General features: G+C 34.8%; 1 protein-coding gene across 1 annotated transcript; it reads right to left on the bottom strand.

Moving 5' to 3' along the window:
* Positions 1-9,319: 9,319 nt before the first annotated feature.
* Positions 9,320-12,519, bottom strand: LOC141611806 (uncharacterized). Its single transcript, XM_074430445.1, has 2 exons — positions 11,852-12,519; positions 9,320-10,218 (listed from the first exon to the last, which is right to left on the bottom strand). Exons 1-2 carry the CDS (start codon positions 12,401-12,403, stop codon positions 9,493-9,495), a joined length of 1,278 nt encoding a protein of 425 aa, XP_074286546.1. The 5' UTR covers positions 12,404-12,519; the 3' UTR covers positions 9,320-9,492.
* Between the last annotated feature and the right edge of the window lie 3,048 nt (positions 12,520-15,567).

Below are 15,567 nucleotides of genomic sequence, written 5' to 3'. Positions count from 1 at the left end.
TTTCTTAAATTGTTGGGCTGGCCACCCAAATTATCAGAAATTGGTAACAGAGGGATGGGCTGCTACTTCTAAGGGCTCTCTCATGTACCAGTTTTTCAGGAAACTCTATGCTGTTAAGAAGAGACTTGCTCTACTTTATAAAAAGGAGTACAGTGGGTTGACTCAAAGAGTTAAGGAGGTGAATGAGAAGCTGGTAGCCTGTCAGCAAGATCTTGGGCTTCATTTGGGGGATATTGCCTTAATGACTCAGGAAAATGAGCTGATTGCTCAGTACAAAAGACTGAAAGATGCTGAGCAAAAGATGTTATACCAAAGGGCTAAAGTTCAGGGGATCAAATATAATGATTGCTCTAATAAATTTTTCTTTGCTCGGATAGCTCAAAGGAAACAACAAAGTATAGTTGGTCAAATCCAGACTCATAATGGAGTTACTGTTCAGGGAGTTACTAATGTAAACTTGGCTTTTGTGGATTTCTATAAGGACTTATTAGGGAACAAGCAGGAGGTCCTCAGTTTGGATGATAGCTTTGTGGCTTCTGGAGCTTGTGTCACTGTTGAGGATTCTCCTAGTCTGTGTGCTCAAGTTAGTAATAAGGAGATTAAAGATGCTTTGTTCTCAATTAATGATAATAAAAGTCCTGGTTTTGATGAGTTCTCTGCTGGTTTTTTTAAATCTGCTTGGAATATTATAGAAGGGGACTTCCTGGCTGCTGTCAAGGCGTTTTTCAAAAATGGCAAATTAGCTAAACAGGCTGCTGTAACAGTGTTGACTCTAATTCCAAAAAAAGAGGTTGTCACTACTGTTAGAGATTTTCGTCCTATAGCTTGCTGCTCAGTGCTGTATAAGACCATTAGCAAGGTGTTGGTCAATAGATTAACTCCTTTGTTACCTAAATTGGTTGGGCAGGAGCAAGCTGCATTTGTGAAGGGAAGGGATATATTTGAGAATATTATGCTCTCACAGACTCTTGTCAAAGGCTATAATCATAAGAATTGTTCTCCAAGGAGTTTGATTAAGGTGGACATTCGAAAAGCTTTTGATTCTGTTCAATGGGCTTTCATTGAGAGTGTTTTGATGAGCTTAAAGTTCCCTCCTGTGTTTATTAAATGGCTCATGGGGTGTGTGAAGAGCCCTTGGTTTACTATTAGGGTGAATGGCTGTTACTCTGGTTTTTTCAAGGGAGAGGGTGGTTTGAGACAAGGGGATCCACTCTCTCCTTATCTCTTTGTGTTGGCCATGGAAGTTCTTTCCAGGTATCTTAGGACTTTGTGTATGAGACCTCATGTCTCATATCATCCTAAGTGTGCTGGTATAAACTTGACGCACCTTATATTTGCTGACGACTTGATGGTGTTTGTTAGGGGTGATGTCCCTTCTGTCCAAGCAGTAGCTGAAACTCTTGATCATTTTGGTTCTGTCTCTGGATTATTTGCAAATGTAGACAAGACAAATATCTACTTTGGTGGTGTTTCTGAGGCAACTAAAGAAATGATTACTAGACTGACTGGTTATACAGAGGGTGCTTTCCCTTTCAAATACCTGGGATTGCCTCTTCATGATAGTAAACTGCACTCTCACATGTATGACGAGTTATTATGCAAGGTGCTGAGCTCTATTAAGCATTGGACTACAAAGCTACTCTCATACACTGGAAGATTGCAATTGCTAAATTCAGTCTTATTTGGGTTGGAGAATTATTGGTGCTCCATTATGCTTCTTCCTAAAACTATACTGAAATTGTTGAATAAGTATTGCAGAAATTACCTCTGGAATGTTCAGGAGGAGACGAAGAGAATGTTTATGAAGAGTTGGCAGGCCTGCTGCTGTCCGTGGGATGAGGGAGGCTTTAACATTAAGGAGATTTTATCTTGGAACAAGGTTTTATTATGCAAATGGATTTGGAGACTCTCAGAGAATGTTTCATCTATTTGGAATAGATGGAATGCCTGCTACAATTTGAAAAATGGGAGTATTTGGACTGTGGAGACTAAGGCTCACCATTCTGAATGCTGGAGGGGTATCCTGACAGTAAGGAACTTCCTCGTTCAGCAGGCAGGTGATATTGATGGGGCAACTAAGCTTTTGCGCAGTTGTGTTGCTCAAGGAAAATTTCAGGTTAGCAGAATATATGACATACTTAGGCCGAAATTCCCTACTGTCAGATGGGCAAATACAGTCTGGCATGTCAATATGGTCCCTAAACATAGCTTCATTGTCAGCTTGGCTTTACAACAAAAGTTAGCCACGGTGGATGCTATTTCAACTAGGGGGGTTCTTCTTGTGAATTGGTGCTGCCTCTGCAAACAAGGTAGTGAATCGCATTCGCATCTCTTTTTCAAATGTAGCTACTCTGCGGCTCTATGGCACAGCCTCTTGTTGGGTTCAAATGAGAAGCAGGACGGTGGATTTGTGGAAAGAGGTGGATTGGTGTAATACAAGGAAAAAAAGAAAGCATTGGAAAGCTAGTCTTTATAGATGCTGTCTAGGGGCCGCAACTTATGCGATTTGGTTAGAGAGGAATCATCGTATTTTCACGGGTATTGAAAAAGATTGGAGAGTCCTACTTAACCAGATCAAGTATGTGGTTAGTGTTAGGATTTTGCATCATTATAGGAATATAGAGGATGAGGTAGTTGATTTCCTTATGGCTATTTATTCTTGAATTTTTTGGATACTCTTTGTAAGATTTCTTCCTATTTTGTTCCCCGCAGTGGATGAATAAAATTAGGATGTATTCTCTTGTAAAAAAAAAAAAGTCTTTAAAATAAGCACTTTTATTTTTTACCCTATTTTTCTAACCTTTTGGCATATTCATATGTTATTGAAACTTTCCATTGCATATAATTTTTATTAATCATTTGCATTTGTGAAAAAAATAAAGTTATATCATACATAAAATTTGTGTTTTATTTGGTATATGTGACTAATTAATAATATTCATTCATAGAATTAAGATAAAATACTTAATCACGTTTATGACCCCTTATTCATCTCTAACTCTTCATTTTCTCTTTAGCTCTTCCTTTTCCTTTTTGATGATTCCTTTCGCCCCCTAAAATTTAACTCCTTATTTGATGCTAAGTTAATATAAGTAAAGTCTTTAAAATAAGCACTTTTATTTATTACCCTCTTTTTCTAACCTTTTGGCATATTCATATGTTATTGAAACTTTCCATTGCGTATAATTTTTATTAATCATTTGCATTTGTGAAAAAAATAAAGTTATGTATCATACATAAGATTTGTGTTTTATTTGGTATTGTTTAAATAACTTTTATTGATGTCAATTTGTATTTCTCACTTTGATTTATTTTTGCAGATGGAATGGCACAATTTTCTTATTATTGCAAAGTTGGATTGTGCAGTTAATTACGTTATACATAAGGTATGTTCTACGAGTTTTGTTTGTGTAATTTATATAAGCTTATTGTAAAATGCACAGTTTTTTGTAATTTATCCACTAATATCGCTTTGTAGTAGATTTCTTTTATACTATCTTTATGTAAACCCTCTTACAAGATTAATTGAATTATCGTTAAATGTATGTTTGTTTCTTATTCTATTTTTGTAGGTGATGCTTCCTTTGTCTTCTCATAATATTAACATAGTGTGTTAGAAAAAAAACTACATGGGAAATGTGTAGGCAACAGAAGGATTTAGTTGAACAAAAACTTGATATCCGTCCTTGAACCATGTTCTAATGATATTAAAACTTATTTAGTACGTAATTGTCTCACTTGATATAAAAACAAAACATTTTTTAGTTTTTAATTCGAATTTAGAGGATCTTTGTAAATTGTTTTTTTATAACTCTGTTTTTGTAAAAAAAAAAAAAAATATGATATAGTTAAAAGGCTACTTAAAACATCTAATTTTAATTCACATATTTTTTTATATTGGTTAATATTAAGGCTACATCAGACTTATTTATTAAAATTCTTCATAAGATTTACTAATATTTTTTGATGGAAATCATAATACCGATCATGATTTAATTATAAAAATCAATTAACAATTTACTCTCATCATTTAAATCGTACAATTTGTCCATCTAACTCTTCATTAACCATAGAGATAGTAGTTAAAAGGTCTTATATGTAGTAAATAAAAAGTCTAATAATTTGGATTATAAAGCTACTAATAATATTTTTTAGTGGAAACCATAAGATCATGTACTAAATTACAAAAATAAATTAAGAATTTACTCTCATTATTTAAAATTTAAATCGTAAAATTTATCCATATAATTCCTCATTAGTAATAAAAATAGTAGTTAAAAGGTCTTATATGTGGTAAATGAAAAATCCAATAACTTGGATTATAAAGCTTCACAATTTCTCATATTGTTACTTTTGATTTATTTCAAAACCATCTTCAATATTGTAATTAGCACACCTGCGAAAAAGTGAAAAATAAGGTGTATATGTGCATGTGATTCAAACGATCATAATCTTCTTAAAAGTATTCCATATTTCTATCTTTTAAGATTTTAAAATTTTAAACGTTTAATAAGTTGTATAGTAAGTTTTGTAATTAAGATGATGCTTATTTAATTTAATTTTAATTTTAATTTTAACTATCTCAATTTGCAGATTATTGATTGTGAAGAGGCAATTAAAAAGTGAAGATTACATGTTTGGATCTAAATGTGAAAACGAAAACATATTTTTTACTCTTTTAGCTGGCTTACAAAGCATCATCATTCATCATCGGCGAGAATCTCTATTTTACATGTATATTTTTGATAAAAAGTATAGATTTTGAGGAAAAGTTAAATTAATAGTATCTATTTAACTTTCTTAAAAAAACCTATCAGATATGTAACCGCGATCTTGGAGTGCTTTGTTTATCGACCTAACGACGCAGCCGTTTTTAGCTTAATTATTTATGACATCATAAATACATAAAAATAACAAATTTGTAAAAAATTTAAACAAACACTTATAGTTATAAAATTAGCTACATTAAATTGTTGATTACAAAATATTCATGAATAATATTAGATTATTAACATGTATTAAAATATATGGAAATAAAATTCAAATTAAAATTTCTATCTATATTACTATGATCATGAAAAATAATGTAAAAGAAGTAAATATTTACAAATGTTTGGTTTATAGTTTATTCGCGATAAAAAAAATATTTTATATTTTAGTTAAAGATGGACGTTAACAAAAGCAAATAAATGGGACAAATAGAACAATTCCGCGATTTTCTCGGGTATAAAACTAGTTAATAGAGTTAATTATTTTCACTACTCCCCCATTTAATACTATTAATTTCACTATTCTCATTCTTACTACTATGACTTTCACTACTCTGTCTGCTATTATTGTCACTTTTACCACTCAAATGGGTGATTGCTATCATATTTAATACATCAAATGTTGCTACAATTATTTTAACTATTAATAGAGTTACTTTTGCTACTTACACAATTTTATCAGGCTTATATATTTAAATTAAAGGTGGTCAAATGCGGACTTAGGTCGGACGTGAGCCGGGCTAGCATGATTTTTTGGCTGACAGACATGTTAACATGTTTTGAGCAGGTTCGTGGGCCGTGCCTTTTTAAAATTTGGAAAATACGTTGTCCAAACCCTCTTTGTTAGCGGGTCGGACGGGACGGGTCCGTCCCGTCCATGAACAGCTCTAATTTCAATAAATATATCAAATATTTGTTAAATCTTTCCCTTAATTTTATCAAATCAAATTTTATATTAGTTTATTATATAAATTTATTAGAGTTATATATTTAAATAAATTTGAAATATTATACTAATATATTATTTAAGAGCGATCATTATTATTCACTAACTAAAGTACAAATCTAATGTATTGTGAAATATTGTATCTGTCGGGAATTTTTATTTTATTTATCTCTTTATAGTTTTCATAACCGATTTTATTATCATTAATTTAGTTCATTCAAGTATAATATTGGGTGTAATTAAACTTAATTTATTTATTATATTAAAAAAATATATACTTAGTGTACAAAAATACAATGACACACTAAAACAGGCTCTAGATGCATGAAAACGAGTACTAGGTTCATGAAAAGTGTTACATACATGAAAATGATTATTATATGCATGAAAATTAGTAAAATGTATTTCGCCTCAATTTCTGTCTAACTTATAATTTTTTACCAAGAAATATATTATCTAGACATTAAATTGTACGCCGAATCCAAATATGTCGTTATTTTAAAAATAAAGTTTTGTAAGGGAGAGTTCTCACGGTTCTCATTATCTTAAGGTTCTCACCGAATCCTAAATTTATATATGTACCCCTTATATATCTAAGATGCACTTAATGAGTTATAGACGGAAATTAAGGCGAAATACATTCGACGTACAATTTAATAATATATTTACACATGACATCTAGAGCATTATAATAATTTTTCGTAATAATACCTGATAATTTTTGATATTATAATAATAAAAAAATTTCGCCTCAATTTACTAAATATTTTTCGTTATAATAATATGACCTACAACGAATGTAAATTTTATATTAATTATATAAATTATAATTACAAATAATAAATACGATAGGTACATGAAATATTTAGTTTAATTTTTATCAAGTACATTTAACTAACCTAGTATGTACATTGATCTAATACTGAATGTACATTGAATATAAGTTAGAAGTACAATTAATAATGATTATATGTACATATTGTTTTAACTCAGGTCTTAACAAAGATATATATCAAAAGATATGCAAAATCAACAACAAGATGAATGTGTCACAGTGATAATAGTAATGGCATTCAAACCAAGAGGTTATGAGATCAAGCCTCATCAAAGACTTTTTTTGAGGTTTGATTTAATAATAAATCTAATGTATAAAATAAAGAAATAAAAAATTTGTTAACTACAAATGTTAAATTACTAACCTAGTCTTAAACTAACTATGGAGGTTAACTCTAGTTAGCCACGTGTCACCACGTAATTGGTTGTGTATGGAAAAACCATACACCTCGTGTATGTGTATCATCTTCCGTAAAATCCCATGAATTAGAAAATTGGAACTTTTTTTTTTTTTTTGGTTTAAACCGGGGTGTCCACCGTCGACAACAGTGTATAATCCCCTCGCCGCGCGTGCTCTCACGAAGAGGTAAACGGCTGGCCAAAGAATTTGCTCCATTTCCATTGGCAGGGATCGAACACCTGACCTCATGGTTAAGGGATGAGGTGAGCAACCACCACACCATAATGAAGGAGTTTGATTACCTAGCGCCCCCTAGGTAATTGCAAACTCCGGTGTAATTGAACTCCTACATCAGCAACCAAACGGATTTAGCTAATTCACGTGAATTTAATGTGGGAACTTAAATCTCATGAATTCGATATTCCGATGGAATTGTATTTCAACGGGCAACCAAACGAGACAGTTTAAAACATGAGTAGGTGTATTATTGTAGTTTTAAGTGAAAAAATTTAGAGGAATATCAATTTGGTCTTATTTACACCATTATTAAGCCAATTCATTATGAGGTCATCCATTTGTTTAGTCAATATAAGGTCACGGTCAGGTCGGTTTAGGTCGGGTTCGGGTTGGAACGGGTTGGGCTGGGTAGGCTTCGGTTCGCCGAATTTCCAGGTTCTACCGGACCCGGTTCCTTAGGTTAGGTCAGCTTTTGCCACCTCTATAATGTACCCCCTACTTTCTATGACTAGAGCCGACAAACTTGACCTGGCCCCGACAAACTCGACCCACGCGCCCAAAAACCGACTCAAAACATTAACAACCAAAAACAGACCGGACCTAACCTATTTGCAGCCCGACACCCAACACTCGATACGACCCGATGACCGGTGACCTGAATCTGAACCTCACCCTACTTGATGTGAACCTGATCCGATATTGACTCGATTGGATTGATGTCCGGAAAATTATTAAGCTCGGTATTAATAAAATTGAAAGGAATTTAGTTTTTAGTTTTATACTTTTTTTTTGCAGCCGTAAAAATAATGTTTATACAGATGTCATTTGACTCATTTAGTTAAATGCACTTATTTTAGTAATACCGTAGACTAAGACAACACAGTAACTACATCGGGTCACAAAAGCGTGTTCATAGCATAAAGAGGGCTGAACACGAAAATCAACTTCAACATCCACTACATTCTCAAAGGGACGATCGGAGCTGGCCAAATGACCGAACATATCATTACTCATCTTAATTGGCTGAGCTTCGAAGAAATACCTGCAACGAGACACAAAAAATGTGTTTTGGAGATTCATCCTCTTGGCTCTGATACACATTATCTGAAAACCAACGAGACACTTGATCTATCGAGAGTGAGCAAAATGCACTTATACCACAAGAACGTAGAAAAGAAAGGCGGAATGCAGACCACGAAGATATGATTAAAAAGGGGTGTAGTTATATTTTTTAATTAGTTTTCTTTAAAAACCAAAAGAATGCTTTCAACTCTCTTTCAAATTTTCAAACTCAGTGTTTAACGGAATTTGAACCCAGTTCATAAGTACTATTGTGTGCTACAGACACTGAGATGAGACCTAAACAACTACGAAGGATAGAATTATCTTCTTGAATTACATGTAGTTCGCCGTCTCGGTGATATCTTTACATTTGGACACCCAGTTATGAGGTTCTGAACTTGAAAAAGTAAATAGTTTGGGTTATTATGACCCCCTTAAATCACACAACTAGACCTGTCAAAACTCGACCCGACCCGTAAACCCGACCCGACCCGTTTTCTTAGGGTTACAAACCCGGTTTTCTTGACCCGCGACCCGTTTGACCCGAACCCGAAATGACCCGTTATTTTAGGGTCGAGACCCGACCCGAACGGGTCGACCCGTTGGGTCAAGGGAAAATCATGAATTTTATTAAAAATATTATTATTTATATATTATATTTAAAAATATAGTTAAAACATTATTTTTTTATTAATTAAAATTAAAAATTCAACTAAAAAGTAAATTTTATATAACTTTTATAATATTTAATAATAAAATAATTATTAAAAAAACTTTATTTTAATAATTATATCAATATAGTTATTGTATATGACGAATATGACTAAAATAATAATTTAAAATATATTTAATTTTTTTAAAAAATATTTTTTAAATTAAAAAAATCGTTTAAAAAAGGCGTTAAAAATTATTTCTTGACCCGTATTCTGACCCTAACCCGACCCGTGACCCGTATGACCCGACCGTATCTAACCCGACCCGTATTTGACCCGACCCGTATTCTAACCCGACCCGTATGACCCGACCCGGGACCCGACCCGCCCGACCCGTTTGACAGGTCTACACACAACAGACTGTAAAATTTCTTATTAGGATAAAAAAATCATAGTATTAATTAATATAAATGGACTACTCGAAAACACACAGAATTACAATAAACAGAAGCATATACAAAACTGAAATTCAGATGACTTCAAAATCACTGCAATTGCTGATAGATTCAACCCAATTCAGTTAATGCAACATTAGCAAAAATCCGAGATTATATACTTGGCATTCAACCAATCTTCCTTGATTTCCTCCAACGTTCTTTCGGCCTCATATTTCTTCTCTTGCCATGATTTCTGCTCCGTCTCCATGACCTTGAATTCCTCGCTCTTTTCCTGAATTCTTGAAATTAGCTCTTCTATTTCCGTCTGACTCTCAGCCTGGCTCTTTTCTGCACTTTCAATGCTATTTTCAGTTTCCCGAAGTTTGTTTAACAGCTCTTCTCTCTTGGCTTTGGCGGATGTAAGTGTTGTTTTTAACTCGGCCTCTACAACTTCTAGCTCACGAGCTTTAGCCACCTCCTTTTTCACATCAGCCCTGAGTTCGTATCGTCTGGTCGAGAATGTGGTGAAATCAACCAATTCTTGAGCAGCCCTTTTGTGATCTTTTGTTATGTCCTTGAGTCTGTCTTCGAGTTTAGCAAGGTCTTTGTTGCCTTCATGTGAAATTTTGGCATCTGCCGTGATCACACCAACTGCCTTCTCGAGCTTGTTGAACTGTCCTGAGGACAAGACATCATGAAACTGGACATCCTTAAGTTCCTTGACTGTTATTTTGGCGACATTGACAGCCAATCTTGACATAGATTCTGCAGAGGGGAGCCTTGAAAGTCTGTCGGAATTTGAGTCTATCCGGTCGGTGGGTCCCAATTTATCTTCTAGGCCGGATTTCTCTGGCATAAGTTTACTTTTGGCATGGGATATCTAAATTGCCATCAATAAACATTAGAGTGTCAGGTGTGAGATTAGTGCTACAATCTTAGAATGTGAAGGAATACAACGGGAATCTTTAATTTATAACTGTAATATGAGGATGACAGTGCTACAAAAGAGATTAAACAATCCAATCTGCTGCAGTAGAATCGTCTAATTGGCATCTGGTGCCTCAAGGACTCTACAAATAGTGGTTGGATTACTTGTTATCTCTGTGTTTAAACCCAACAGCAACAACAACAACATCAGAGCCTTAATCCCAAAATGATTTGGGGTCGGCTGACATAAATCATCCTTTAGAAATGTAATGCAAAGTCAAGGTAAACTTACAGGTTTTAAAATCGAATTCCGGATTTCGTTTATAAAAACTTCAAATTTAAATCGAGAGAAAAGATTAAAACGATTTTGAAAACCGAAATAGAATTAAGGATCTGGAATGCCTTAAAAGTAAACCAAGTAAAATATACTCCCTCCTATTCACTATTTTTTTCCTTATTTCCTTAAACGGATTATTCAGGTTTTCTTCCCCTTTCTTATTTTGGAAACTTTTACTCTTATTTTATTCATCCCTCTCTCCTATTACCAAACCCCACCCAATTTTTACTCTTATTTTATTCATCCCTCTCTCCTATCACCAAACCCCACCTAACTCACAATTCCTTATTTAATTCGTAATTATTCATTCATCTCTCCAATCCACAAACCCCACCATCTTCCTTTATTCATTCTTTAATCATCTCCTAAAATCTTGTGCCCACATCAAAGGGAAAAAAACCTCGAATAGGAGGGACTATAAGAGAGTGGTTGGTAAAAAAAGTGTAATAAAGGAGAGAAGAACAAATAATTTAATTTTTTTAAATTAACTAAAAACACTAAATATGTCAAAAAAAACATCAAATACTAAAAATCCACGTATCCTTTCCCTCCATTGTGCCCTCTCCGTCACCATAGTCTCCTCAAGCCCCAGAAATCTCATATCGTGCTCTATGACTCTTAACCATGTCTATCTCGGTCTTCCTCTACAGCAAAAGAGGCCAAAATTGGATGACACATGATTTCGTAGAGAACAGCAAAAGACTTTTATTTCACCACAAGAAGAAGCCAGCATATTAGTTATCGATTTTGCTTTGTTTCATCATAATCCAAAACCGTAAAAAAATCCCATTTTGATTTGTCCAGCTCTATGATACAGACAATTATTGAAATGAATGTGTTTGTTATGTTATCAAGTACAGGAATCAGTTCATACATTGTTCAGTCGTTCAGAATCAAATGAATCAATATCTCAAAGTTGAAAATGAAGCTAGAGAACAACAATTTGGCTTGTTAGTTGTTATTGATCTGATCCCCCCCTGTCATTCACTCAATTACTCCGATTATATCTAAACAAATCCAAGTGACCAAGAGGGAGGGTCCATATTCCATAACTAATACGCCTCCGTCATCCTTATTAGAGAAGGGGGGGGGGGGGGGGGGAGTGGGGATGATTAGATGACAAGTTGACTAAATTGAGTACGGAAGATCAAATACATCCCTAAAATAGAAAGGTAAACAAATAAATGGGACGGAGGGAGTATCGAAATCAAAAACATGAAATGTTGTAATCGTTTAGACATATACATACCTTTGGAAGATTATCGGCCTGGCCAATGACGGATACAGATGGAGAAATAGCCGAGGGCGAGGCAGCGATGACCGGATTAGTCCCGCGATTAGAATTTAAATCAAGTTCAACAATGTCAACAATCCACAAGACCATCTTCTCAGTGCCGGTCCAATGACCGGGCGCGTCATGAGTAACCGTATTGGTCCAAGGAGGAACCCAAGTATTAGCCCTTAATAAAGTCCCAGTAGGACTTTTGAGCTTAACGTAGGGACCCTCCTTGACAGGCTCCCATTCGACGGTGGGATCCAGACGAAGCCTGAGAGCGACTCGCTTGCCAGTCATACCGGTGAGGAAGGGCTCGTCGGTAATAGCCAAGTACTTAAATGATTGACAGCTCCTGAAGCGGACCAGACCGGTTTTACCTTCGACAGGTTCGATGGTCCATTGGGCGTTGGTGGATGAACCCCTGCTGCTTTGCTTCACGTTCTCACCGTCTTTGTCTACCACTAAGTACTTGTTATGGTGGCCGCATTTTAGGCGGAATACTTTGGCTCTTTTGAAGAACTCCATGCTTTTCAAGAGTTCTGGATTGGAAGCATTTAAGGAATGTTGTTGATGAACAGCATTTGATTTGATTATATCAATCAGGAGACTTAGTTAGGCTGCTTTCTTGACTTGGCTATTTTACTTTTCTAACGCGATAGTTTACAATAAAATACAAGAAGTTGCAACTTGCAAAGCATGTCTCGCAATTTATTTTCGCAGTACATTTTTTACTCATTACAGTACTTTTTGTACCTGATTTTCCATTTGTTTACCCTTGACTAAAAAACATCAAAAGCTACTTCTCTCTAACTTCTCTTTATTGTTATCCCTTTATCTCCTTCAAAATACCCAAAATTCTTCGATTATGAATGATAATTCAAGTTTAGAGGAGATATTTAACTCATTAATCCATTAATTACTAATTAAATGACTAATCTTTTTATCCGGAAATTATGGTATACCGCGGTCGTGGCTTTCTCAAGGATCCACAAAATGACGAAAATTGGCTCTTAAATTCGTCTAAGAGAAGGAATGCTAAGGGAGGAAGTGTACTTGGGTTATCACATAAAGAATGCATGAAATTGGTAGTTGTTCTTGTTTCCTGTACGTTTAAGCCTTCTAGTTGAAGGTTAAATGGCCCAAAAGCAACGCAAATCTTGAGGATTTCTTGAGAAATACTAGGGTTTCTTGATTGTTTTTATGCGTGGGTAGTCGGTGCATGTAGCCACCGATAGTGATGGTGTTGGTGGTAAATGGGTAGAAGATGGTGTTGGTAACATGAAGTTGTGTAGTACGGAATACGTTGATTGTGTTGAATTTTTTTTTCGATGTAGTAAACAATACATTTATTTGTGAAATCCGAGAGAACAGATCAGAGAGAAATTAGAGAGGGAAAATGGGAGGGGGAAATGAGAGGGGTATAATTGTCAACAGTGTACTGCGATGAGTAAAATGTGTACTGCGAAAATCAGCACCCTTCTTAAATTAAATAAAAAACTTATACTCCGTATTCGAGAAGACTCGGAAAAAAGATTGTGCATTGCTCCTTTTCGGATTTACTAGTTGAATTTTTTGGCAAATTGGGTTATTTTACAAATTAATTTGCGATTTGGGGTCGGTCGCAAACTAATTTAGGGCAATTGGTGCACCTTATCACTTGTATTTTTTTTTTTATATTTTTATATGAAACTGCTAGGATAGTTAGCGATTTTACTATTTTTATAACATTCCATAAGGCAAGTATATTAAAAAAAATAAAAAAAATTACACCATGCAAGCCGCTGAAGTTATAGGCGGCTTCCCACATTTTCAACATTTTGCTAGCACTTACCGGATGTTCAAGAAAATATGAAGGGTTGAAACTGGTAAGGACATTAGCGGCTTATCCTTTTACGTTTTCTAATACTTGCAGTATGTTTTGAAAAATAAGAACGACTAAAACTGCTAATTATCCTAGCAGCTTTATATAAAAACACGAAAAAAAATTACAATTGATGACGTGGACTCATTGGCCCAAATTAGTTTGAAACCGACTCCAAATCGCAAATTAATTTGTAAAAGAACCCTAATTTGCCAAAAAAATTCTTACTAGTTGCATTCAAGTCCGAATTAAGGTTAAGCTTTAGAGGGGATCAATTACCGATAGTTGTAAATAGAATTTAAAATTCTTTTGTTCGTTACCTTGGTGATGTAAATGTTATAGAAGTGTATAGCTTATGTAACACCCGCACATACCAAGGTGTCTTACTAAGGACCACCCTAGCATGTGAAGCTGCTACCATCTCGGTTGCCCGAGATTATTATATCAAAAGTAACCATTCAGAAACATTTATTAAAGTATAACGTTTAACGATTACAACGTCTCAAAGAATACCAAAACGAAAGTGTATAAATCTCAATACATTAAGATCCAAAACATCTAAACTCGTAACAGCGGAAGCTAGACTCAAAGTGATGACACCTCATCCTCGTCCCTGCAGCTAAAGATAACCATCACCTGTCACAATCTGCTCACCATCCTGTAGATACCTCATTTCTATACCTCCCGCCAACCACCCAGTGATGATTGGTGATGCGTGCGTGCCTTTTATATAGTCTTTCTAAGCCTTATTTGCACGCATTTCTATGTAATTCACGTAGTATTATGTTACAAATGTCCCCCGAATAGTATACTTTGATTCGTTTGTCTTTAAATGCAGGAACGGACCTGAAAGAAGCAGAATCAAGCCTTTTACTGTTCCTTTGGCTTGCATTTATGGAGATGGAAGAATTGGAGCAGAAATATCACTGTCTCGGGATGCGTGAATTCGCCTTGGAAGATAAACTATACGTCCTTTGGCCTATTTCAGTGGCAATGTACTCGATCGAGGAGTTTGAGTGGCGATATGCTCGATCGAGAGCTTTTGGATGGTGAACAGTCTTCGATCGAGACCCTGCTGAGCTCGATCGAAAGGTGGCTTAATGGAGGTCCTCGATCGAGTAGTGATGTACTCGATCGAGAGGTTTTGCTGGAGGATTGACTCGATCGAGTAGTTCCAATATGCTCGATCGAGCACTTTGTTATTTGGACGTAGTATTTTAATTTCTTTAATATCGTATTAGGTTAAATAAATATCTCTCCTATAAATAGGAGAGACTTAACTAGGTTTAAGGATATCTTTTTATCATCTTTATTGACTAATCATTCAGTGTTAAGAAGACACTTTTCTTCTCTTGTTCGACGTTGGTTACCTTTCATTTTTCCGGATCGGAACTTTTGTAATTCTCTTTCTCTCTTTTATTCAAGTATTACTTCTCCTTTTGCGTATTTTTATTATTGTCCTTTAATTTCTGTTTTTATTAGTATTGTTATTAAGTTTATGCTATTTCTCCATAATCATCTTCATATCATGTTTTCTATTGCCTTATTAATCGTTGTTGTTTCATTTACCGACATGCGTAGCCAATTCCCTTAGTGCTAGGATTAGGGAAGCCATGGTAGTAAAACAATGATGTTATAATTAGATTAAGAGATTTTAAATGTGAGAATTGTTCCATAGCAATATAACTGTAATTGTTTAGTTGAGTGCAGACTTCTAAATTAATTAACCCGGTTAAATTCAGACCTAGATCGGAAGATTGGAATGAATGGATCTGTTATGAACAATAGACTACTCTAATGAGGGCGGAAGCTAAGTTAGTAGTATTTT

The sequence above is a fragment of the Silene latifolia genome, chromosome 11 (assembly GCF_048544455.1).
Source record: "Silene latifolia isolate original U9 population chromosome 11, ASM4854445v1, whole genome shotgun sequence".
In the NCBI taxonomy this organism is placed as follows: Eukaryota; Viridiplantae; Streptophyta; class Magnoliopsida; order Caryophyllales; family Caryophyllaceae; genus Silene; species Silene latifolia.
Note: the sequence above shows the minus strand (reverse complement) of the source record. Positions and strands in the feature narration are given on the sequence as shown.